The sequence below is a fragment of the Uranotaenia lowii genome, unplaced genomic scaffold (assembly GCF_029784155.1).
Source record: "Uranotaenia lowii strain MFRU-FL unplaced genomic scaffold, ASM2978415v1 HiC_scaffold_292, whole genome shotgun sequence".
In the NCBI taxonomy this organism is placed as follows: domain Eukaryota; kingdom Metazoa; phylum Arthropoda; class Insecta; order Diptera; family Culicidae; genus Uranotaenia; species Uranotaenia lowii.
Window position 1 is genome coordinate 13,923 of NW_026598193.1, and position 24,288 is coordinate 38,210.

At 39.4% G+C, this 24,288-nt stretch overlaps 1 protein-coding gene across 2 annotated transcripts; it reads right to left on the reverse strand.

Moving 5' to 3' along the window:
* On the reverse strand, nucleotides 1–22,900 carry LOC129759850 (acyl-CoA Delta-9 desaturase-like). 2 transcript variants are annotated; one of them, XM_055757389.1, is made up of 5 exons: nucleotides 22,560–22,900; nucleotides 2,274–2,536; nucleotides 1,871–2,207; nucleotides 1,615–1,800; nucleotides 1–1,548 (listed from the first exon to the last, which is right to left on the reverse strand). In XM_055757389.1, the coding sequence occupies exons 2-5, from the start codon at nucleotides 2,497–2,499 to the stop codon at nucleotides 1,230–1,232; spliced, it is 1,068 nt and encodes a 355-aa protein (XP_055613364.1). In that variant the 5' UTR covers nucleotides 2,500–2,536; nucleotides 22,560–22,900; the 3' UTR covers nucleotides 1–1,229. The 2 variants fall into 2 exon arrangements, with proteins under 2 accessions (XP_055613364.1, XP_055613363.1); XM_055757388.1 differs by lacking the exon at nucleotides 22,560–22,900 and adding an exon at nucleotides 8,672–9,155.
* Between the last annotated feature and the right edge of the window lie 1,388 nt (nucleotides 22,901–24,288).

A 24,288-nucleotide genomic window follows, 5' to 3' on the forward strand; every position in this document is an offset into this window, starting at 1 on the left:
TTAAGATTTTGACAGTTTTTCATTATTTGATTCTTGGTTTGCTTCTGCTTACTTTGTAAGAATTATTCTCCTTTAAAGGTGAAAACACTTCCTGAGTGTTTGTTTTTTTTTCTTTTCTCTCCTCATTGGTTTCTTCTAAACTCACAGCTGCTTTTTTGTATCTTCAATCTTCTCTCCTGCTAAAACAATAAATTATACCAACTAAATCTAGCTTTTTTTTGTATGATTTGCAGTTTTTTTTCGTCTTGGTTTCTCCTCCATCCGATCTACGCAGTAGTCAAACCAAAGTGGGATGATTTTTTTTTATGGAGAATATTTGTATTTTTTCCACTCTTCAAAGTACTGATGATCAAATCTAAGATGAATCTTAACATCAACCCATGGAAAACCAACACAATTCTACTTGACAGCCTGCACGCTTTGAATTAATTAAATTATTATCGATTAAAAAGTTTGCTTTAGTGTACCCCTTTGAGGAAGGTACATTTGCATTAAGAGTATAAGGTTGTTTTTCAACTCTAGGTCTGACTTCATACAGAATGCTAGGGTTTAGAAAAAGTTTGTAGAATCACATGCACGTAGGTATTCTTTTTCAAACATCGATAGTGTTTTTTCCAATTTGTGGTAGATTTTTGACATTGAATAAATTTTGGATTCTACTCACATTCTCCATCTACCTAATTCATTGTTCCTTCATGATGTATAAGTTATAAGTTTTAAATCCTTAGTGAAAAAGATTATCCTATCAAGGGCACAAAACAATCCCGGGAGAATCATCAAACTGTTTGAGTTCTCCTCCACTTACTATCTATACCATTCGGTTCAGTTCGTTTTGTTGATTCTTATCTCTTGGCCGCTCTTTTTCTTTATTGGCTACGCCACAAATGCCCTGCGCTTCCATTTTTATCTTTTTCCGTTATTTGTAATCTTACAACTTCTTCCTCAAAACGTAAGAAAATTGAACGCAAAATAAAACGATGCTCTATAATTTTCCATCGCTTTGCTTCTCTGCTCTGTTGAAACTTTGCAGAATAATCCACTTGTGTTTTGTGTTTTATCTAAAACAATATAAGAGACATATCCTAAAAGGAATCATCCGGCTCTCGTTCATATCAAGATTCGCACACTCATGCACTCCTCGCCTGCACCGAGTTCGTTCACTCACAGCAGCTCTGGACAACATCATCCTTTGCTGCTAACATCCGCACAACTCAACAAGTAAAAACCATCTAATCATCCTTCTGGTTGATGATCTTGGCGTGCAGGATCTCCTCCTGGGGCTGGTCCTTGTCTCCCCAGCCCCAAGTGGCGTGGGAACCATCTCCGGTGCGGTTGACTCGCTTCTCAATGATCTCGTTCGACACCGTCTTCAGATCGTACGCCCAACCAATCATGGAGAAGAAATCGATAAACGCAGTCGTGAAGTTGAGCCGATAGTTGCCCAGTTCTGCCGTCTTGTAGTCCCAGGGGAAAACGTGGTGGTAGTTGTGCCATCCTTCGCCGAAGGCGAACGTGGCCACCGTTTTGTTCTCTGAGGGGTTGATGGTTCTGACAAAAATCGAAAGGTCGAAGGTTAGATTTGAGGTTTGGTGTGCTGATCCGAGGAAAACTTACCTATCGTATGGTCGGTCTCCCCATTTGTGGGCAGCACTGTTGACCAACCAGGTGGCGTTGAGAATGAAGGTCCAGCGGAAGAGGGTTGCCACGAACCACGCGTTGGTCCAGGTTTCGTTCCACAGGTATACGGGAGTGATGGTCGGCAGGAGGAAACAGAGCAGGGGCATAAGGATCATGTAATATCTAGAGAAGTAGAAACAAGAGATTAGTTAAGACGTCATTGAGAGAAGAAAGTAGGTTATTGGAAACTTACTTCTTTTGGAATCGGAGCACGGGGTCGGCCTGCAGGTCGGAGATGTCCAGTTGTTTGCCCTTGGCAATCACTTCCGGGTGCTTCCGGCACAGCAGCCAGCCAATATGCGAGAAGAAGAAACCACGGGTGGCGTTGTGTGGGTCGGCATCCGTTTCCGAGTATTTGTGATGCACCCGGTGATCTCGGGCCCAGTGCATCGCACAGTCCTGGAACGCGATCGTGTTGAAGATGCCCAAGATGATGCGTAGTGGCAGCTTGGCTTTGTACGAACGATGAGCCCACAGACGATGAGCACCGGCCGTAATACCCAATCCGGAAACAACGTAAAGAACGAATGCTAAAAAAGAGAGGGTAGTTGTTTGTTAGTTCCACAGGTTTTCTAGAGAGGATAAAGATTGCTTACCGAATGCAATGGTGTAGAGGCGGGCCGAGGTCAGCAGTAGCCACAGTCCGTAGACGGCGGCCAGATGGAGGTACCCGAATGCAATAACATTTCGCCAGACCAGTTTGATTTTGCGCTTCTCGGCACGCTTGAGGGGTGCGATGTCTTTCGCTAGCCCTCCGTCGATGGTGTCGGCATCGGCTTCGTTCAGCACCCCGGTGGCTTCTACGGTTGCGTTCGGTGCCATTTTATTATTGGTAAGTCCGGCGGAACAGGCGGATGATCTGGAATGAAAGAGAAACAAAACCAATTATTAGTATCTCCGTATAAATTGTTATGTTTCCAAGTAGGCATTCATAATATTGAGTTCATTTGAGAGCGAAGTATTATAGAAGTAGGTTCACGCTTCATTCATGGCATGATCATGATCTACTACTCTCTTTATACGCGTAAAGACTGATCGCGATGCATGCCACGGTTAACTAACTACCAATTACGGTCATGCGCTTGGAAAAGTAATGCTTCAACACCATCTGGCATGAGTGATTGATTTGAGTTTGACCCAAACATTCCGTCTGTCAAATCTAGATTAAGTGCGGTTAATGGCAGTCGTAGAAATTTATGACCATTTAACCTAGTAGGGCACACAGGTCAGAATAAGATGTGGTTAAGATAACAAAAACATCTCCCTATTAAGGTAATGGAAACTGGGGAAGCTTTTCGAGAAAGGTATCAAACTATTCAATTCAACCAATGAATGATAAACATCCAAACCGATACGCTAATTGAGTATCTTCAGAATAACAAAATACCGTTTGGCGCTTTTCTTGTTTGGTACTTTTGCCGGCCGCGTTGACTTGCTTGTTTACTATCTCACCTCACCAGCAGCCAGCCCTCTATTTTGGTCTGCAAGTCATAAATATTTACCCCATTGCCGGCACAGGCACACATGGCACCACAATTATTTCAATAATCCATAAAGGCATCTAAAAAATTAATCAATTCTGCGGAAGAGTGAATGATTTGGGATGACGACCATAGAGAGACTAATTTTCGTCCCCGGTATGCATATCACGGATTCTATTGATTGTAGGTATTTATCATCACACATCAACGCGACCGCATAGAGCAATCGCGCGCTAGCGTTAGAAATTCCACGACCGGCCGCGTCCGATAATTTTATACCGATCATGACCTGCCTGATGGGTGGGTCGGGTCGATCGATAGTAGAGCCACCGCCCGCTGATTACCCTTCACTTATTTTTGGAGTGACGATTTATTCTAATCGATGCCATACGCACGCACGCTTGCTCGTTCGCTCATTTCCATTTTAAAGCTTCAAGAATGCTTGCCGATTTGGGACCAACCAACCGAACTGATGCGTCTAATCGGTGGCGGAAGTGTGGTATGGTTGCTTTGTTTTTTATCTTCTTTTTTCGATTTTGTTCGAGTTTGCAATTTTAACTTGCAAAATTTAATTGTCAAGCAGTTGGTTTTCGAGTACTTTGTGAACTAGTTTATTGCAACTGTATTGTGATTTTAGCCTCATTTGTTAAGCAAATTTATGTTTTAGAATGAATTTTTACTTCACACATGCTTTTTTTAGTTTTTAGTTTATGATTTTTCGAATACTTATGTTCAACGTCTTAAAATTCACTTGTTAGAGAAATTTCTGATTCATTGATATTAACCACTACGTCTGAACAACTCAATAAAAAAATGATTGAGAACAGAAAGGCAAATGTACTTGAAACATTCTTATTATGAAATGCGAATTGTGGAGGTTGAGTCAAAATATGCATTATAAAATTCATTTAAAGACGGATGATTTTTATCAGGTATTATAAAAGTGGTGGGCTTAATAGCGAATTAGTGAAGCAATGTCTGCTCAACTGAAATGTTTATGCTTTTTCAGGGCGTCTGCAAATTAAGGCATCGTATAGCGAGTTTCGATGTGCTACTATATTAGTATCAGCTCTTTTTGCAGGATAAATACTACCTGACCACACTGACTGGACACTCGATTTCGATTTGTTCTGAGTATCATGTCGGTGTAACCAGTGCTATAACTAAGGTTACACTTTCGAAACAGAGATTTTTTGGGATTAAAAGTGGCTCCAGAGACTGCAAATCGCTAATGTTTTTAAAAGGTACCGTTGAACGTGAATCGTTAACAGTAGGCGATGACTTTTGCTAATCACAGGCATTTTTCCATCTGTCAGCAAAAATTGAACAAAAATTTTAATATTAGTACGTGAAACAGTCGCGAATAAGCTAGAAATGGCTTTAAGCGAAGGCTGGAAGGAAGTGCAAAAGTGTCCAACATAAATTCGGAAAATTCAGAGGGGAGTAAGTGTTATTTCATAAAAAGAATTGCAAACCGGTAGCGGCAGAAACGCAGTGTTTACAGAATGAATTAAAATTTTTGTTGGTTGGATCATACATACAATTGAACGTGAATCGTTAACCAGAGTTGCGGAAATTCGCCCGTCATGCTTGACTGGACTAGCAATTTTCCTTCAACAAAACGGTTCCGTACTCGATTGATGGAACCTCACTACTCACATGACGGAAAAAGCCCAACTATAATCAACGGCTTGTGACTGCCGAAGCTTTTTACACTTCGAATGGAGGAAGGAAGGAGCTTGAAAGCAAACAAGAAAAAAAAACCTATCCAGTTCCAGGGATGAATCATCCCAGAGGATGAAAATCCCGTGCTGGCAGGAGCAACAATAACAATAAATGCGTTTTTTGTTCGTTTTCGGTCGTTTGAATGCGATTGGTGAATGCTTGACTTTAAAATTCTTTGAGATTCACACGATTGGGGGATTAGTGAACGGACCAGCAAAGTAGAGGAACCCATTTGAGAAACATTCAATTAAGTGTGACGGAACAAAAGGCTTCACAGTCACAGCTTTACGCCTCATGGCGCTAACGGATCTCAACAACAACATTAAGATCTCTTTTTTTTCTGTCTAAACACAACTCTGTAAACTGTAGCTAACAGCTTACATTGAACTGAAAATGATTTACATTTAATGGATTGGATATATTTTCATCTGCACTGCATAATCGTTCCCCAATTATCATCAACTGTAGTACAGAAACTATGAAAATCTTTAAGACCTTCGCATTTTTTATGCCAATTTTCCAACTCTTGTTCTGTCTATTTTTATAATTTACATCTTATTTTTCAGTTGAAATTTTAAGCACCTGATCCAGCTTTTCGGCAGAATGAAATCAGCCTTCTCAATGCGCATTTAAGCGCCTGATCCATTTCTACTACAACCTGCATATTCGCATTTAAGCGACTGGTTCGTTTCTAATTTTTCTCTAAATTCCACGAAAATGAATCTCTAAAATAACATACCTGGACCTTTACCTCATACCCAACGATTCTTTATCCTCGTCACCAATGTAGTATCCGGAAACAGGAACAGTTTCTAACCCTTCAAAGTTACCGTAAAAGAGAACTAACTTCAGGAGGTCTGCACTTGATGGTGGTTGACTTTAGAATGTTAATTATACTTTCTTGTTCTAGGTTATCATGCTTTATTGTAAAAGTAAAGAACAAGGAAACATATTCGAATGTATTCTTGTTCTGATACTACACAGGGTAATAATAAATATTAACGACATATAATTAATATTGTATTTTGAACAGTCAGAAAAGGCTTACGTTGACGGATGTGAGGTTGCAAGTAGTTCTTAGTGCAGGATTGAAAACCTGTTTGTTAATATCCCAACTTTCTCAAATTAATTGTAAATTCCTAACTGCAACTCATAGTCGAATTGGCATAACGCATACTTTAGAGGGGTTTTAGGTTTATTTCGTAAATTAAGTATCCAATTGACACATTTTGTCGTAAATTATAATTGATTGGACACCAAATGTATTTTCTTAAGAATAAATCGCAGCTTTGCAAACGTACGACTTAAAATGACAAAAAATGACGCAATGCGACATGCACATATGACTGATGCCACGCGCCAGTCATTTATTATTATTTTTATATTCGTTTAAATTCATATGCAGCAGTTTATTCAGCTTAGTTGTCGCATTTTAACAAATTGAATAACGACGTATAAATAACGAGATGCATACTATTGAATAAGTTCATTTTTAGGAACAAAAAATAGTTTTTTTTCTGGAATGTATATACATTTTCTTACTACACGAGTTATACTCAAGATTTTTTACGTCCTATACCCGAAAAATATGGCACATGCCAATTGCTTTCAGGATGTCAAGGCTATTGGAGCTATTTTTTTAGAATAATTTTGCGTGTGACGCAACGAAAGTAGATGGCTTTTAACATTGATAAACGTACTCAAATTGAGAACCAAAATTTTTTTTTTTTATCAATTCAGAACAAAAGGTTTTAGCTTAGCTTATTTGACTGCTCACAACCACCTCGAATCGTTGAACCCGAAAGTCTAGAAAACTGTTCATAATGACGAATTTCAAAGTAATATATTATAATTGATTTTTTTATAAATTTGAAATGAAAACGAAAGAAGACATTTCGAACTCCATGATTGTTGGTGTGGTTCGGTAGAACAAGTTTCACGTCACTGCAGTGGTGCAGAATCACAAAAAAAAAGGTGGTGTTGCGAAAATTTGCACTTTTTGATGGACGAACCTTCCAAAATTGCCGATAACATACACTAAATGCTTTCTATAGAGCTTCAGCAACTTGAAAAACCATCATGATGTATGAGACTATCGTAGATCTTGGTTTGTTACAACTTTGTTTTTAAGGCAGCGAACCATTTTATCTAATCTACAACGTATCAGATTCAAAAAACTGTTTTTTTTTTTTCAAGGTGTTATTTTTACTTTGACTGTAACTCTTGAGGGTGATGTAACAGGACTTTAACTTATTCGACAAATTAATGTATTATGACCAGATAAACAACTTTGTCGAAGACATCAATTTGAATAACAATAAAATTAGTATTTTTATTTCGCTATCGGTGGACCCCTCGGCAAAAAAAATTATACTAAAATATGAAAAATTTTGCTGTAGACATCAAATGTCTATCTTTTTATCCCTGGACGTTATTAATTTAGTACAGCTAGATTAATGTTCTGCACCACTGTGCAATAGTTGCTACTCCGTGATTGACCGCCATCAATTTCGCACAGAAGTAAAAAAAGGCCTTGGGATTAGCAGCGTATTCTCAGTGTACAAAACTGTTGATCTCTCATCAATAACGGCGCCGGCCTCGTCCTAGTAGACCTATCTATTATAGGTAGAAAAAAGAAAAAGGGATGACAAAATGAATTTTTGCTTTAGGACCGAGGTTACCTCTACATATGCTACTTAAAATTTATAAAAAAGCTTAGTTATCGTCCAAAAGTTTGGGATCACCCCGCAGTATGGTGAACGGCCATAAGTTCGGGATCAGTCTTCTAAAACATGCATTTTTATTTCACGCGTATCTCAGTTATAAAATACCGTACTGTTTATCAAGTAAGCTGATTTGGAAGCTAATGAGTTGAACTTGCTTTATGAATATTTAGTTTACAATATTTTTGAAGATTAACTTAATTAAACCTTTAGCTAAAGATTGATCATTTTCTGTTAATTTTTACCAAACAGTCTGACTGTTACGTTAATTTTGGGCTTTCACTCTAAGCATACTTCTATATTTCTGTAGTTTACAGTCTGTCCCAAGATTACAAACATTTAGGATTCAATGACAATAGAACTAAATATTTCTTAAGACTGTATGTAACTCAGCTAAACTTGAGAACTTTTCTTAACACAGAAGTTATAAGTCAAATAGTTAAACTACTAGAAAAATATTCATTAGACTAATCTCAAGGTCACTTTCACCATATGATGAGTGGTAGAACTGTTGTTTATCTTGGTATTTCCACACCAACAACTCAAAGAGCTGACCACCAGAGCTAGTGTAGAAGACGACATACACTAGCTAGTAGCGAGTGCTGATGTTTTATTCAGAAGCAACAGATGGAACTTTTCTCTCGCCGTAGTCGTTTTCGTCTTTTTTCTTTGCATCCATCTTGAATGGGGCTATGTATATTATCCTGTTTTGTCTTATCGATTCTTCTTACACAAGTTGAGTTGAGTCGAATTGCTTGGAATATTTAAATTGTTTGCTTACATATATGGAGATCGGTCCGTCGGAAAATCTACCACCTTTCGAGAATTTATTTACCCCAACTTTACGAGTGAGATGTGTGTGGGGTGAAAAAATACTTTTCCACTCGATGCTGCTTTTTGGTTTTTTTTTTCTTCTATTCAAGCCAAAATGCAGTCAAGAGCCGATTATTGATTGGGTCCGACACATTGTAAAATTTTCACTACTTTCCAAGGGGCGTGAACAAAGGTCTTCGGTTGAGAACTTTTTCTATGTTGTGGAACTTAAATTGATTAAGTTTTAGGTACCTTGCGTTTGTAACCATTCTGGATGTTTCTGGATGTTCCAAATCACTAAAACTACTCGAAAGGAAGCACTTTTCACTGGGTTTCCACACTACACAGTAGCAAACAAAGGAATCAGCCCAGGGTTGTGTAGTACTCTTCTATAACTCTTCTATCGCCTCGTACATGTATTACTATGTGGGTCGGATCTATTTTCTACGCGTTGCTTTTTAATCGAAATGCGTCACCCGCGACATCGTTATAGTACCGAATTCACTGCTGTTTTCGGAAGCCCTATATCTATCAGTATTTGTCACTCCCGGTTAAAAGTTAGCAAACCAGCTACACAGCCAGCCAGCCAAATCAAGCACAATTAGTTGGTGTATCGTTCGTTTTTTTTCCTGAGCTTCCGAATTTTATGTAATAGGGCTCACCAAGCAACTCGATTATCCCCTTCCTGTTTTGCAAACTGCAAATCGCAGCGGGTTGAAACTGCTGGTCGCCTGTCTCGAGATTGCGAAATGAAATGGGACTGACGATGTGCTGGCTGGCTGCTGGCTGACTATGCTTCTGCTGCTCTTCCGTACGATTCGGTTCGGGGAGCAAATGAGAGCCAAATTCTCCCGCCTGGCTCTGATGATGGCCGAACGAAAGGGTTTGCTGATTTAATTCCGAAGTATCAATTTTCTGGAAAATGCCATTATTTCCTTTAAAAGGATGTTTGATTTTTCCACAGTCATTTTTGAAATCCAGGCCGCCGATTTTGAATTACTTATACAGTAAACTTATCAAATTTAGTTGATTTTCCAGGTGTACACAACTGACGTGGTGATTTTTTTCCAAAATAATTTCACAATCCATGCAATCGTAGTCTGCTGAAAAAGGAAAATTCCACCTTTTTCCAGGCTGAATCTTAAAGCCAGAAGTTGTATACCTTTGAACTGCTCGAATCGTTGCTCTCCTGTTAAATGGAGGGTGAATTAAATAATAGTACTAGTACAAAGGATTCCCTCTTCAAACGGGAGAAAAGTAAATATTCCACCCACACCAAAAGCGAGCAAGCAGTCAGTCAGTGCTGATTTCCAAAGCTGAACCACGATGAAAAGCGAGAGTGCTCGATTTGCGATTTCAGCATTATGACTCCACCACCACCACGTGTTTCTTCCTCGACACCGTAGCTTCTAGCTGCAACCGCATGTAATCATCCAGAAATTCCCTCCGGCGCGGTACCATGTTGTTGTTTGTTCAAATGAGTTCTCATGACACATCTCGGCAAAAGGAGGGATCGTGCTTCTACAACGTCACGAATTGTTTCCGAAGTTCAATCCCAGTATGAAGTCTACTAAAGAAAGTCTGATCACACTTTTGAATTTCCTGTTTAATGCATTCAACACAACGTGACTTTTTGCCGATACCGTCCGAGAACTTTGGAGAGCACCATTCCTTTTCACTTTTTTCCTGTTTAGGAAAAATCCATCACTCTTACCAATTCCAAGCTTGTGTCGAGCGCTAAACTCGGTTTTTTTCGAGTTCTCTCAGTGTCATGTTTGAGTGAAAAATCGATAGAGTGACGTGGACCCCAAACTCCGTTCCCATTCCTTCCACCCACCCTTCCATCCGTTGATGGTGGCTCCAGAAAGTAATTTTACCAGCACGCCAGACATGACGCTTTATATTTCTCATCAGCAGCGACCGGCACCCCGGCAGAGATGGGGGGTCGAAATCAGCTGTGGAGGGTCGGTCGTCGCGAGACAGCTTCCTAGGGTTAATCGATATGGCGGCGTTCGTTCCTCGGTTGCGTTTTTTTTTCTTCTTTCGACACGTTCCACAGATTCCTACGGTCTTTTATCCGACGATCAGTTCTATTGACGGTAAAATATTCTAAGCGGAACTGGAGGTAGAACAAAAATAACGTCCAAATTGTAGGGCAGAAAAATTTAAATCCTTGTGCCAAATTCCTATCAAACGCTTCTGCTGTGCCTGGCACGCAATTTATCAACTACAATCGATTTTTTGTCTACGCGTTAAAATAAAAATGAATGGAACTCTGACATAGAATAAACAAGGCCAAATCATCTTAATTTATATCTTATTTCGGTAGAGTTGATTAACTTAAGCTTGAGCTTGCTATCAATTGCGGTGAAAATTTTAATACAATTTTTTACTCGCAAGTTTCTACCTTTTTTTATTTTAATTAAAATTATGTTGTAGTTTTTTTCAGCATTTTTTATGAAATATCTGTGCTGCAAATGTATTTTTATATTGTTTATATTAAGGTTGCCAGAATTTTTTCAGCACGTATCCGGGCCGGACAAACCGGGCAATTTTTATATAAAAACCTGGCAAAATCCGGGCATTCGATTTCAAATTGATGACCATAAATCTGGGCAATATACGGACAAATTTTGTCAAAACTCAGAAATTCTTCAACAAAAGTGAAGAAAAAAAAATGAAAATAATAATTTTTTTTTCATCAAAACTTATCGATAGATTTTGAACCGTATTTTAGGCTTCCAAAAACCCTTCCATGATTATTTCTATAAAAATTGCTCAAAAAATTTCGTTTTGAAGTTGATTTTGTTTTTTTTTTGTTTAATTTGCCAAATAAAGTAAATAAATCCGGGCAAAATCCGGGCAACCGGGCCGGGCCGGACTGTTCTTAAATTTAGTATCAAATATCCGGGCAAACCCGGATAAAACCGGGCAATCTGGCAAGCTTAGTTTATATTGTCTTTTCCAACTGTCAGCAACAATGTCAAAAAATTATATCAAGTTGAATTCGCTGTCATTTCAAAACTGATTTTGGTCTTCCTGGACAACTAAAACTTTTCAGTAAACGCATTTTATTCAATTTTAATTTCATTTCTGCCTGATTTAATGTGGGTTAATAGTGCTGTAATTTGAAAGTGTAAGCTTGAGAGAAGAGCTAGCCGTAAAGTTTTGAAGAGGAAATACCAAATAAGATTTTTGAAATAAGGAAATATCACAAGAACGAATGAAAGAAAAAGTTTCCCCTGAGTGCCTAGTCGGGATTTTTTGCAAACTTCGGAAATAACTATTCTGAAAGATTAATTTAAAAAAAATAATTATAGTCTGTAGCAGGCATGGGGCACCAATAATTTAAACGAGTTATCTCTGTACAAAAAATTCATATATATAGGTAATATGTAGATTATTTTAAGATTCGCTCATCCAAGCAATCGATGAGATGAATAACAATACACGCATGGTGGTGTTTATTAGAAATAAACAATTATTCTATGCAATTATGGAAATGGTTTGGATGATCGACATCCAGATGTTAAAATCCTTATAATCAAATAATTTAAAAAAAAATTATTGCAAGTTCTACAACCACGAAGAACAGGACTCTCCTTTCCATTTCCCGAAGCACAGCACTAGTGAAAAGGAGGAGGAAAGGAATCTAGAGTGGACAGTCGTCGGAAGTACAACGGAGCCGACAGAAGGACTACGAGCCGAAGAGCCAAAGAAGGCCAACGAGCTGGGAACCGTGGAAGGTTGGACCAGGAGCCAACTTTTAAGGTCGTCGAACCGGGAAGCCAGGTGGAGGTCGACAAGCCAGAAAATACGGGAGTTCGGCGGACATGTACCATGGAAGATTGTTGGGCCGGATCCATTGGAAGCGGACCGGAATCCATTGGAAGGTCAGCGGACCAGGAGCCGACACCAAACAAGGTCATCGGACCGGTGCCATGGAAGGTCGTCGGACTTGTGATACGAGTGCGGTTGTCGGAGCAGAAGCCACGGAAGGTTGGCGGGCCAGTATCATGGAACGTCGTCTAGTCAGGAACCAGCTGTTGGTTGTCGGACCAGGAGCCTCTGTAGGACTACGACCCAGATAGCAGGGAAGGTCGTCAAGTAGGTGCCATGGAAGGTCGTCAGACCGGATAACCAAGTGGAGGTCGTCGGACTGGAACCACTGGGAGACGTCAGGCCTCAGGAAAGGCGTCGAGGCCCAGGAGAAAGCTTCAAGCTGCTGCAAAGGAGTCAAGACCAGAAGTCAACTGGAAGGTCGTCGGATCTGGAAGCCAGTTTGAGGTACTCGAGCCAGGAATCATGGAAGATCGACGGGATAGAGCCACTGGATGTTCGTCGAGCCGGAGGCCAGGAAAAAGGGCATCGAGATGCAACAGTGGCGAAAGAGCGGCGCAATGTAGGCGACTGATGAGATTCATTGCATCTGTTGAAGAGGAGCAGCCCAATCTTCAAGAGGAGGCAGTTAGGAGACTTGCCTCATCCAAAAAATCGATTGTATGTTATGTTCCTAACCGGTTAATTGTCTTTTATTTTTCTGGGTGACTCTCGTAACCTTATTCAAAAATCTGAAAATGAGGGATTTTAGGAAAAAGTTAGTTTTAACCGTTTTTTGGATATCGCATCGAAAAGGTACTATCCGAATCATATAGGCCCTAACCAAGTTTGAAGGTTAAGAGCTTAAAAGTTCCGATAAATTTTATTCGGGTTAAAAAAGTCAAATATCTCTTAAGAGATGCTCATTCCTGTTTCAAGAGCCGCTCGTTCAGTGAGTAGTGTTAACAACTGTTCCAATCCTCCAAACCACTTCTGTCTAAAATTGGAAAAACAAACACTGCGCTGCGTTCGTTCACTTCCAGAGCAGCGCGTTATCTCTCAAATTGGATGAACAAATTGTTCACATTCGCCACCCAAACAAGCCAGCCAGCGCGCGCAGCTTTGCAAAACTTAAAAATTTGTCTTATCGCAGCCCGACACCGAGGGCCCGACCCAAGTTTTGCCTATGGCAGTGAAGACAGCTGTTTCGTATCACTCATCCGCCATGCATTTTCATGGTTCGCCCATCGAAAGGTCAAATCGTTCAATTCTTTCGTCCGATCACGCTGCTATCATTCGGCGAAATTGTCTCAGCCCCAGAACCGGACACGTTTCGATTGTGTGACTTCCAATTGGGTGGTTGGTGGGTATTTGACTGGCTCAGTCTGGATTAAGCGCGATAAGGTTGGGGCGGATTTGCTCGAAGTCGAAGATGATGTCTTTATCTGCGAGTGTTTTTTATTCTTGTTTTTTAACGATTTTTGATCGATGGTTGTCTAAATTGAGCTTTTATGCACACCCGGAACCGAAGAAAGTGAATATTGCATCAGCTGGTTTCGAAAACGAAAATGATACGTGCTGTAGGTAAAAAAAATTATGCTCCAAGGCTGGAAACCGTAACTAAATGTGAATTTAATACGATTGGTTAGGATTTTTTTTTCTAAAATTATCAAAATTCTAGCAAAAGGTCGTGATTGTAACTATTCAACTTGGCTTTGATTAAAAATCCAGGCAAATGAGCTCCTGATTGCAGTTTCAAAATAAAAATTACAAAAACGACCAATTCATTGACCTTGAATTTTTTTCAGCTTAGTATTGTTTTTTTTTTACTCATTAACTTAACTTAGTCTTCACTTCGCAGACCTATGAAAACTTATGGAATAAAGTGATTTCCATTGAATAAGTAGTTGAATGACAAGCACCTTTCCTTCTTAGTAGCTTCTTAAAAGTCACGTCTCATTTCGTCTTCTATTCCAAGCTTAAATGAGAAACTTTTAACGGAAAGTTAATTGACCTTCATACGGTAGTGGAAGCAGTGGAGACACTTAATGTAAGTTTTTTACTCGATAGCACTACCTACTTTTTTGCTCATATTTTATGGTGGTTTCGTAGAAAGCATGATCACGCTGCCGTCACATGATGGCTCTAATGTACCACCAAAAAAACCAGCCCTGGTTGAATCACACGTTTACCGCCGATTGTGCCTCAATTAAGGTTCAAATTCGGTCTGGTTTGCTCTGGATTGCGATAAGAGGCTGCCGGGCTGCCTATGGCGAATTTAATAGACGACGTTGCCACTTATCTGGGATTTCATTTGTTCGTTTATCCATATTAAACAGTAATTGCACAATTGAAGTCCTGAATGATATCATGAATTGCATTCCAAAAATATTAGTTATTCATAGAATCGATTTTATATGAGAATCTTTCTTGTTCTACCACCCGTCATTGATAATAGCATTTAGAATAGGCTATTAATTCCTCCATTTAGATTCAAGTTTAATGCTAAATTTAACCTTACCATGCAAAAAGATCTAAGCACGTAAGCGGACATAATTAACTCCAAATTAAGTACTTCTGTCCTGAAATGTGCGCATGCATCTTTAAATCACTAAAAAATTGCCTTCTCATGCGTTTGTAGCTGTCAAACTACGAGGGTCAGACTCAATGATATGTACTAAGTTTTTTTAGACGACAAAAACCTTCAGAAAAGAAATAACTGTAGACTTCAAGTGTAAAAAATACACCTGTTGTCTTTTTCAGTCATGAACTATTAAATGAATTAACCTGATCTCAACTTGTCGTTTAGTTGATTGAAACCATTCAACAGTTAGATGATTTTAATGAACTTTGATCAGAAAACTCAGAGTTTGATTCTGTGCGGAGGAATCCAGTTTCGATGTTCCGATTCTGTTACCACCCTTAATCAGGTTAGAATTTTCCTATAAGTTTCTTTCTGCGAACAAAAATTTGGTCAAACACGTGATGTGAACAGAAAGTTTACGAGAAAGTTTTTTAAGAGTTCTTATTGACATTGGCCATGTATTGAAATTTTGTAATGAGAATTTTTTTTCAATTTTTCTTCCATTAGACGAATTCTGTAGGTAAACTTATTGAAATCCCACCGAACTGATTAATTGAGAACTCCACATTGGCGATCTTGCATATGTTTTCGGTCGTCATCTCGGGTAGCACGGAAATACCTTTTATGGACCAAATTTTCCAATCGTCCGAAAGGGCGAAGAGGAATTTAACGCACGAATTGGGAAATAAGTATGATGAACAAAGTGGTACTCTGATAGCAATTTTAACTAGTCAATGTAGTTGATTTTTTCCTTACGGATTTTGAGTTCGCCTCACAGACGTACTAGTTAGCGTTATTTAGCATTGATTAACACCTTTAATCTGGGCCGACTAAATACACCATAAGTATAGCACAATCTGACGAACAGAAAGATAGGCACCAAGTTCTTGATGAAGTGAAAGAAACTAAGTGTCTAGATCTAAAGTAATTAAACGTGACCTTCCGCTGGTGCGTGTTTCCCCGAGAAAGCGCTCGAAGGCGTGCCATCTGTGTCAACTCTGTGGTACCTATCGAATTCTGGTGAATTGAGCAGATTTCCTTGGGGTACAAAAATTACGTGGAAACGATTATCATTATACTTTTCAGTTTGGCTGTGAAGATTCGTGGATAAAACTCTTTCAGACTGACTCAGTTCATACGCTTCAGGTGTAGATCAATGGGTTTGATTGTTAACACCAGTTAAAATCTTTTAAAGTGAATTTCAACTTTTCGAGCTCAAACATCATTCAACATTATTCGATTATCGTTCGAAAATTAAAATTGAGGATCAGCTGATGATGTCTCCCAAGTTCCTTTCCTACTTGATTAACATATGGATGATAGAATTTGTTTTGCATGTTGTATTCAAGAGGAAAAAACATCCGATGATCCCATAGCAGAAGCATTCCGTCGTTCCGTCCTCTCTGGCTGGCTTGTGCGGTGGGTCTCCCAGAAAGCAGACGCGCGCGCTCCCGCTCGCCAAAGTATAGATAGAAACATAGAAGGAAGGGTGCGTCGTTGTTATTGCTGTTTGTCGGTTGAGCGTTGTTGTCGTTCGTTCGTTTTGGATGGAAATCCCGCAAAGTTGGAACAACGCCACCGCATTTCGCGCGACCTGACGCCTGACGCCTGACCGGTACCCGGACCAATCGGCTCGCAGCCACAACTATCAGCTCATAGTCACGTGTTATTTTTTTGCGCGTTCTCTTCTCTTCTCTGGTTCTGGTCCGATGATCTTGTTGCCCGTTGCCGTTTTCTTCTGCTGTTGTTGTTGTCGTCGACTGACTTGTGTACAAGTCTCTTTTATTTGAATGTTTGATTCGAATGCTTCAACCGGCTGGTTCGCTGCTCTCGTTTCCTTCCTTCCTTCCGATCCGAGACGGGTTGCGTTGATGTGGTGCACATGGACGAATCGGATGATTGCATGGTGCAGTTTTTGCAGCGATTGACTATCGGTTACCAGCGAGCCTCGTGCTCGCGCGAAAAATTATATGGCACACACTGTCTGTTTTGTCTGTACTAGTGCGTTTTGGAGTCACGTACACATCACATCAGCTTCTTCCAGCAGCTCCTTTGAATTCATATGGAACGAAACAGGCTAATCAGCACCACTCGCTATTCAATTTTCCAGAGCAGCAATCGAAACCGGGCGAAATGCAATTACCGACGTCAGGTTTATAGCGAATTTGATAACACCGATGCAGTTGCCAGGCGAGCGAGAGCGATGCATCAGCTGACAGTTGGCAGATGGCTGGCTTAGCTATGTAGCATGATAGCGATTGCAATAGATAGGACTCGGGATCGATTGGCAAAGTTTTCGGTTATCTCCAATAGAGATTCTTCGGTCGGGTTGATTGTTTCTTGAAGAGGCTCCTTTGCTGATTTGAGGAAAATAGTTGGATTAGGTGATCAAATCTTGTTCGAGTAGTTTTCAAAAATCAAATGTCATCTATCAAGCGAGATGTTATTTCCAGTCATAAAATTTCAAGCAATTGAAAACAAAAATACAAAAACAAGGGCTTGTATAGACGAACTTGACTGATAAGACTTGCTTTATGGGATTATTTTTCGAAAGTTCATATCATCGTCAATCAAAATGATTGCGTCAATTCGAGTCTCAGTGGAGGGATTCAAAACAACTGAACCATTTTCTTTAGAATCAAACTGCCGAGAGAATGCTTACCCTCAAATCGTTTTCTCTGAACATGCAACATTCAGCTTGATACTAATATAGAAGAAAACACAAACAGTTTATCCACAAAAAGTTGCACTAGTCAGCGCCATGGAACGTCAAAGATTTGGCACAATCAAATTTTATGGTTCGTTTTCCTTCACTTTTCCGCGTTGGATATCCTCAATCTGTTTGTAGAAACATTCAACCGTACGTTGATTGTAGATTCAGTACATTTTCCGTATTGTTTTATTGATTGAACAGTTTCTCAACAAGTCACAAATTGAAGAAAAGTGAGCACCAAAAAGCATCGGATATCCGAGAGTTTCTAATAATGACCTCTCAGAAGTACCGATTCAGATTTATGTAAGCAAACAAGTGCAACAAATTATCTACAGCCACACGCTCAAATGTTCCTCACGATACTTTCACGTAGATCGTGTTGGAACTTCATTAGTGAACATGTGAAGAATTTCCCACCTCAACGTAAATCAACACCAAGAGAGACATACTATAGTAGATCGATGACAACGTTCCAATAATTTCTGTTACCGTTCCATTGGCTTTGATCATCCTCAGAAACAAGAAAAGATGTAAACGGCATCGCCGGGCGGTAAATATTTTTAACCGGCTTTTCTCCTGTCTGAGAAAATTCTGCCCCCAGATCTGTGCAGTACTCGACCAAACTGAAAACTGAACTTTACGTAACAGTCCGGCTCTAATTGCACAAGCAGAGACAACCATCATCCCACAAAACGACTTGAATTGGCTTTGGACGCGTGTTAGAAGTAGCAAGAGAGCCAGTCGAAAATATCATAAATCACGCGATGTATTCATGATTCGCTTTAAGCCAGCAAATCATCTACTTACTTGCTTGCTTGCGCTTCTTCGGGGAATGGAATAGACTTCACGTGCCAGAGGCAACTTTAGATGAAATGAGCTTTAAAGATTCGATTAACTCGTTTCGTTTGATCGTTACTCATTATTGTCCGAAGCATTACTGCAATTACCTACGTAAAGTAGGTAATTGATTACTGGTTGTTGTTTTTCTGCATTTCTAGAAGTAGGTATTTTTAAAGAATTTTGGAAAAGTCTCTACAAGTTGTTAATAAATTTAAATCACTTGCATATCGGTCTTAAACCGGAAACTTCCGTCAACCTTCAAATACTCAATTGCAGCAGAGCTGATTTACTTAACTTCTGTGAAGTAACACAGTTTCCACCCTAGACCTAGACTACCAGTGGCCGGCAAGCCGTTGGAATTAGTTGCATTGCCTCATTCTCGAATGCAACAACTACATCAACAGAGAACGTTTGAGAATAATAAATGAAACCGAATAATTCACCTCAAAACGAGTGATTGGATTGGAGCGTTTGTTCTTCGGCGGTGTAAAACTGAGCCGCCGAAAGTAAACTGCAAAGAAAAACTCATCAACCAGATTAGGTAACGCGAGGGCCGGTATGTGCATAAAGTACCCATACTGAAGGAGCCACGACGTGATGCGTTCCGACCGGTTCAGTCCGGTCCGGTGTGCTGAGTAGGGTATAGGAGGTAGAACAGAAATAAAAAGTAAACCAAGCTCCAGTTTGCAACATGGCCTCGAAGCCCTAATCTATAAAAAGCCCAAGTGCAATGCGGAAAAACTGCTCACTAGAGCCACGAGCGCTAAGCTAAGCGCCAATGTTGCAGTAAATCAGTTTCCATTTCATGCTCACTCACATAAGTATATGAGAGACCGCAGCAGAAGTCTAGGGTGCAATTTATGTATGAGGCTACATATTTTATGTGCTACGCAGCCGTCATCACCATCATCATAATCGCCATCCTGGGCAGTAAGGTAAATAAATGCTTCACTACAAGATTGCTATTTAGCACGGGCTGTTGAAACGGGTAATGAGCCGGTTAGTAACTCTTGATGAGACATGGACTAGAAGGTAGATTTGAAACATTAAACCGAGGCTCCCTTTCCTTCTTCAAAGTCACGTATTTGACCTAGAGCACCGAAATCAAAAATTCTAATTAACTAATTACGCAGGGGACTCTTGTCTTTCAAACGTTTGTCTGTGTCGCCTGCCTGCCTGCCGAGTAAAGTGACTTAACAGTCAGCGAAAATAAAACAAATTTGTTTTTCAAATTAAACAAGTGAGACAAAACTAATCCACACTCCAAATGGAATGCAAATATTATTCCGGACTGTTCAATGTCGGCGTCAGGACGCAGGCACATGGAAGTTCGCACATTTGCGCCATTGAAAATATCAATTATGTTGTGAAGAATTCTTGGAAGCGCCAACAGCATGGACGTAATTCTCATTTCAGAATGCTTCTCTAAGTAAAATGATTCACTACTTTCCGGACAATAGTACATCGAAGAACGGTCTAGAATTTTACTTGAAAACAAAACTTTTGCCAACGGCGCGCTTTGCACACTACTAGACCAGGAAGTTAGTATCAGTAGTGAAAATGAACTTCGAACGACCCTGGGGTTAAGTAATAGACAAGCGATGTGTTCGTCGAAAAACTTGGGTCGAAAGGTCTACCGATGGCTAGGTAATTCGGAACGCGAACTTAGAATTTTAACGAGGTTTACTTTATATTTTTAAGAAATATAACAGTTGGCCGAAATAGCATTGTCAAATATTTAGGGATTAAGAAATTTTATATTTTTTATTTGATGTTTTAAAAACTTGGTCTAGTAAAGTAAAACCGTATGCTTTTAAGATTGTGCTGGTCCTTGAACCAAAGGGGTGCATAAACGATAATTTAGAGAAAACACGCTTTTAAATTGTTGTTCGCCGATTTTTATACCTTTTGTAAATTTTATATTTTTCTTTCAAACGTAAAAGTATTTAAATAAAATTCTAGAAAAATCTGAAAAAACTACCAAACATAGTTTGAACTTTGGAAACTCGTCACGCGTTATTAGCTCAAAATCGATCATTTTGACACTTATACCCCTTTGGCACCGAGGGAATCATATGTCTAATCTGTGCTATGTAATTAAATCTTTCCTGAAACTAACTTAATTACAAAGAGGAACAGCATTTTAGGTGTCTATATTTTAATAACTGATTCTGGAAGATTTAGGTGTCCTCAATTCGAATCTTTTGACAAATTTTGTTTTTTACCTCTAGATTTAGTGATATGGCATTTGAAGTTTTTGAATAAATCATTTCTGACAAAAATAAATCCATGATAACTGATATGTTAAACTATAAAAATACAAAAAAAAACTGGTTTTGGATCTATATAAAATCTATTCAATCAAGGATTCGGATGTTGCCTTAATATCCTAGTTTCAGAATGCCTTAAAAATATTTTAAATTCCTCTTTTTTTATAAAATAATATAGAAAAATTAGAGCATCATTGAAAAAAAATTAGGGTTTTTTTTTAATTTTTCATGTTGCATGACTAAGAAGAAGACTGCAAAACACGTTTAGATTCATAGAAAAAATCGGGTTCCAAAATTTAGAAAACGGGGACAAAAAGATTTTTGTTTTGTCAGATAGGCAAAACTTCCTGCAGGCTTCAGGAATAGTGATCATTGATTAAAAGTTTTCATTTACATACATATCTTAGTAATATTATACTGTTTTGCCAAAAAGGTGAACAAATTTCAACTTTTTTTTTAAAGTTAACATTTGAATCTCAGAACAATAAACGCTGGTTAACCGGAACCAAACGCAAATTTAGCATCTCCAAGTCAGTGGAAATCAACTCTAAAATACTTGAAAAAAATGGGAATTTCGTTGCCTTGTGTTATTGGAGAAGAGGCCGAATTTCTCGGTATAAGATTGCTTCAGTTTTTGTTTTTGAAGTTAGGGACTATTTTTTTTCAAAATTTACATCTAGTTAAGGCTTTTTACTTTTACAAGTTTAAATGTGCCGAGCGCAAACTTTTATAGGTACTCAAATTATAGTTTCAACAGTAATTTTAAAAGATCTTATCTGATCGTAAAAGGTATAAGAAGTAATACCAACAACGGAAATGAATTTTCTTTTAATATAAAATTTTTAACTTCTTAAAAAACTATTTTTTTCGAATCGACTGAAATAAATGTCAGCTTTCCCTTTTTTTTTTATTTATTTGATATTGGGCTTATAACATTTATGGGGCCTTAGCCAACCAAGAAATCCCCTGACTAAGTCAGTAAGTTTCTGCCATCCATAAGAGCTTCCCGAAGCAAGCTCTCCTCATGAACATCATGGGGAATGGATTTCGCAAATCAAGCTATTTTTTACGACTCCACGAGTCGCGGAGCTGTTGGCGACGTGTCCAAAATTCCCTGCATCGCTCACTCACTGCACCGGTTGGTTTCTGTGCCTTGCGTCTCTTGAAGGTGATGGACAACAACTACCAGTATTCACAAGTATTCCAGGGGCTGGGGTGGGGTCATAATTATAATTTTGGGGTCTCTCCACATCCCAGGAGTATGTTCCAGCCCCGGCCCTGGAGAAAGGTAGTGCTCGTTGAAGCTTTTCATCCGCTGTAATTAGTGCGGTGGTCAAAGCTGAATTTCCGACTTTCCCCTCGCAATTTTTTATTTCTCGTTTTCGTTTTGCCGAAAAACGCAGAGCCAAAATTACCTACCCGGACCAGACCAGCCACCAGCCACACCGATTGCGAAGCATAAAACATGCGAACCAGAAACGGCGGATGGAAAATAATTTATATACTAAAGTGGGTACAAGTGAGGTAGTTGCGCCAGAAACTCTTTTTTCGCATTGCCGGATTTTTGGATCGGCCATTTGGTTGGTGTGCATGTATTTTTGCACGGTTCTTTCATTTTTCGTTTTTGCTTATTTTTTATGCACAAGAATGAGCGTTTTCCCGTTTTCTCCAAATTGGAGGATCGGCTGATGTTGGCCGGTGACACTAATACCGATGCAGATTTTTCAACTAAAGATCATTCCGCTGTAGATTTTTACGTAATTTTTAACTTGTTTCTTCGATTGAAAATTGAAATATGCCACGTTGAGATCTACATCGAACAACAAGTACAATCGAGTTATTATTCTTTTGCTCTCCAGCAATTACAGAGTCCCACACTACTATTCTTAGTAGCCATGACATTGAGTCACTCACCTTGAATTTCACTGGAAGAATCCCGACGAAATGTTGTCCAACTATTGCACAACTTTTAGGTCACTGAGATGGGAAAATGTAGTCTTCGATTTTCGAAATTTTCACCAGAACGGAACAGGCCAAGATTATTTATTTTCACCACACTTTTTGCACTCTAGCCAGCCGCAAAATTTTTGGCTGCTATTCACACAGATGTTGGTGAATTTATACACTGCACCAGTACGCTCCAGGTGTGGAGCGGCTATGAGGGGGATTGATCCCGGTTCCCGAAAGACAGGGGACAGCTACTGCACCAAAACGTACGTTGCGAACAACAACTCGTCTCGAACTGATCCGTTAGAACCGGCTGTTATTAGACTTTATAATTTCCACCGGAAAGAGCGACCAAACAAAAAGAGAAACACAACTTTCGGAGAGCGAAGAGCGGATCTCACCAAAACCCGAGAAAGAGAATCTGCAAAGTTTGATTGAACTGCATCAGCAGACGACGGGCTGCACTTAACGGAAGGTCGATTTCACAAATTTACCAACGGTTGTTATCAGCGATAGTGGAGTGATCCCGCGTTTTCGCGTTTAAAAAAATTATAACTGATAAGCGCTTCGAGCCGATAGGATGACGTGCGATCATCCTGCCGACTCCTTACGATGACCCCTAATGGGCCACGGGACTCACCTTCAGGAACATTTCAGTCGTAATATTCCGCTTTACCATCAGTTGAGGTAAAAAAAGATTGAATGGAAAGTTTGTTGGGCGATGGATGATGACGACGTGACTTGACCGCGTCCTATCCCGTGGGCTCGAAGGCGTGAACGTGTTCGGCTCGGTCAAGATCTGGAGGATAAGGACAAAGCGGGATGCCCTGACGTCGGCTTGGTTTCCTTATTTCTTCAATGTGTTTCAGCAGCAGGGAGGTAAGTTTTGGGCGTGTTAACATTTACTTACCGTTTCGTAAAAAAAAACGTTAACTTTCCGGTACTAAATAACATACATACTGTTGTTTGAATGTAATCGACGCTACGTAACTTTTAAACGCTATAGACTGAAATCCTTTAAATTTTTTGAGAATGTCCAAAATCGCAGAGTAGTATTGGATTCAATTGAAAATATTTCCGAAAGGAGAATCATTAAATTTTTTTTCTCGAGGGAGAATCAATTTAATTAGTACGACTACATGAAAATCCAATTTAGGTAACCTAAGTGACTATCTCGATTGTTGAAATTTGTACTCTCAAGTGCAATGTTCTCTAAACTTATAAACATTTAAATCAATTATTCATATTAGAAGTCAAATATGTACAAAGAATAAGTTCATAAATAAAATGAAAAGTCAACCTATGCATGTGATCGGCTTACTCTAATAAAATTCTACGCTTAAAAGTGGCACTGCAACTAGTGGAGTCATGTTAATGCTTGAGCTTAGTGCCACGCAAGTGGATCATGCTTGTACAGACGCAGAAGAAAAATAAGGCGAAACCGCCGAAAGCATAACAGAGAAAAAACACGCCATTTCGGTTCTCTCTTTTACTTTAACACTCTCACTTCCCACGAGAGAGTTGAGTGAAAGACTAATTTGTTGAGCGAGGCTCTCACGTTAAATGCATTTGTATTGAAAGCTCGATTCGAATGGGAGAACAGTTTTTCAACACGTGCTGGCGTCTGCTACGAAGAGGTCGTAAGTAATAACAATAAACATATATGAATCAGTTATTTATAAAACTGCTTCCAGTC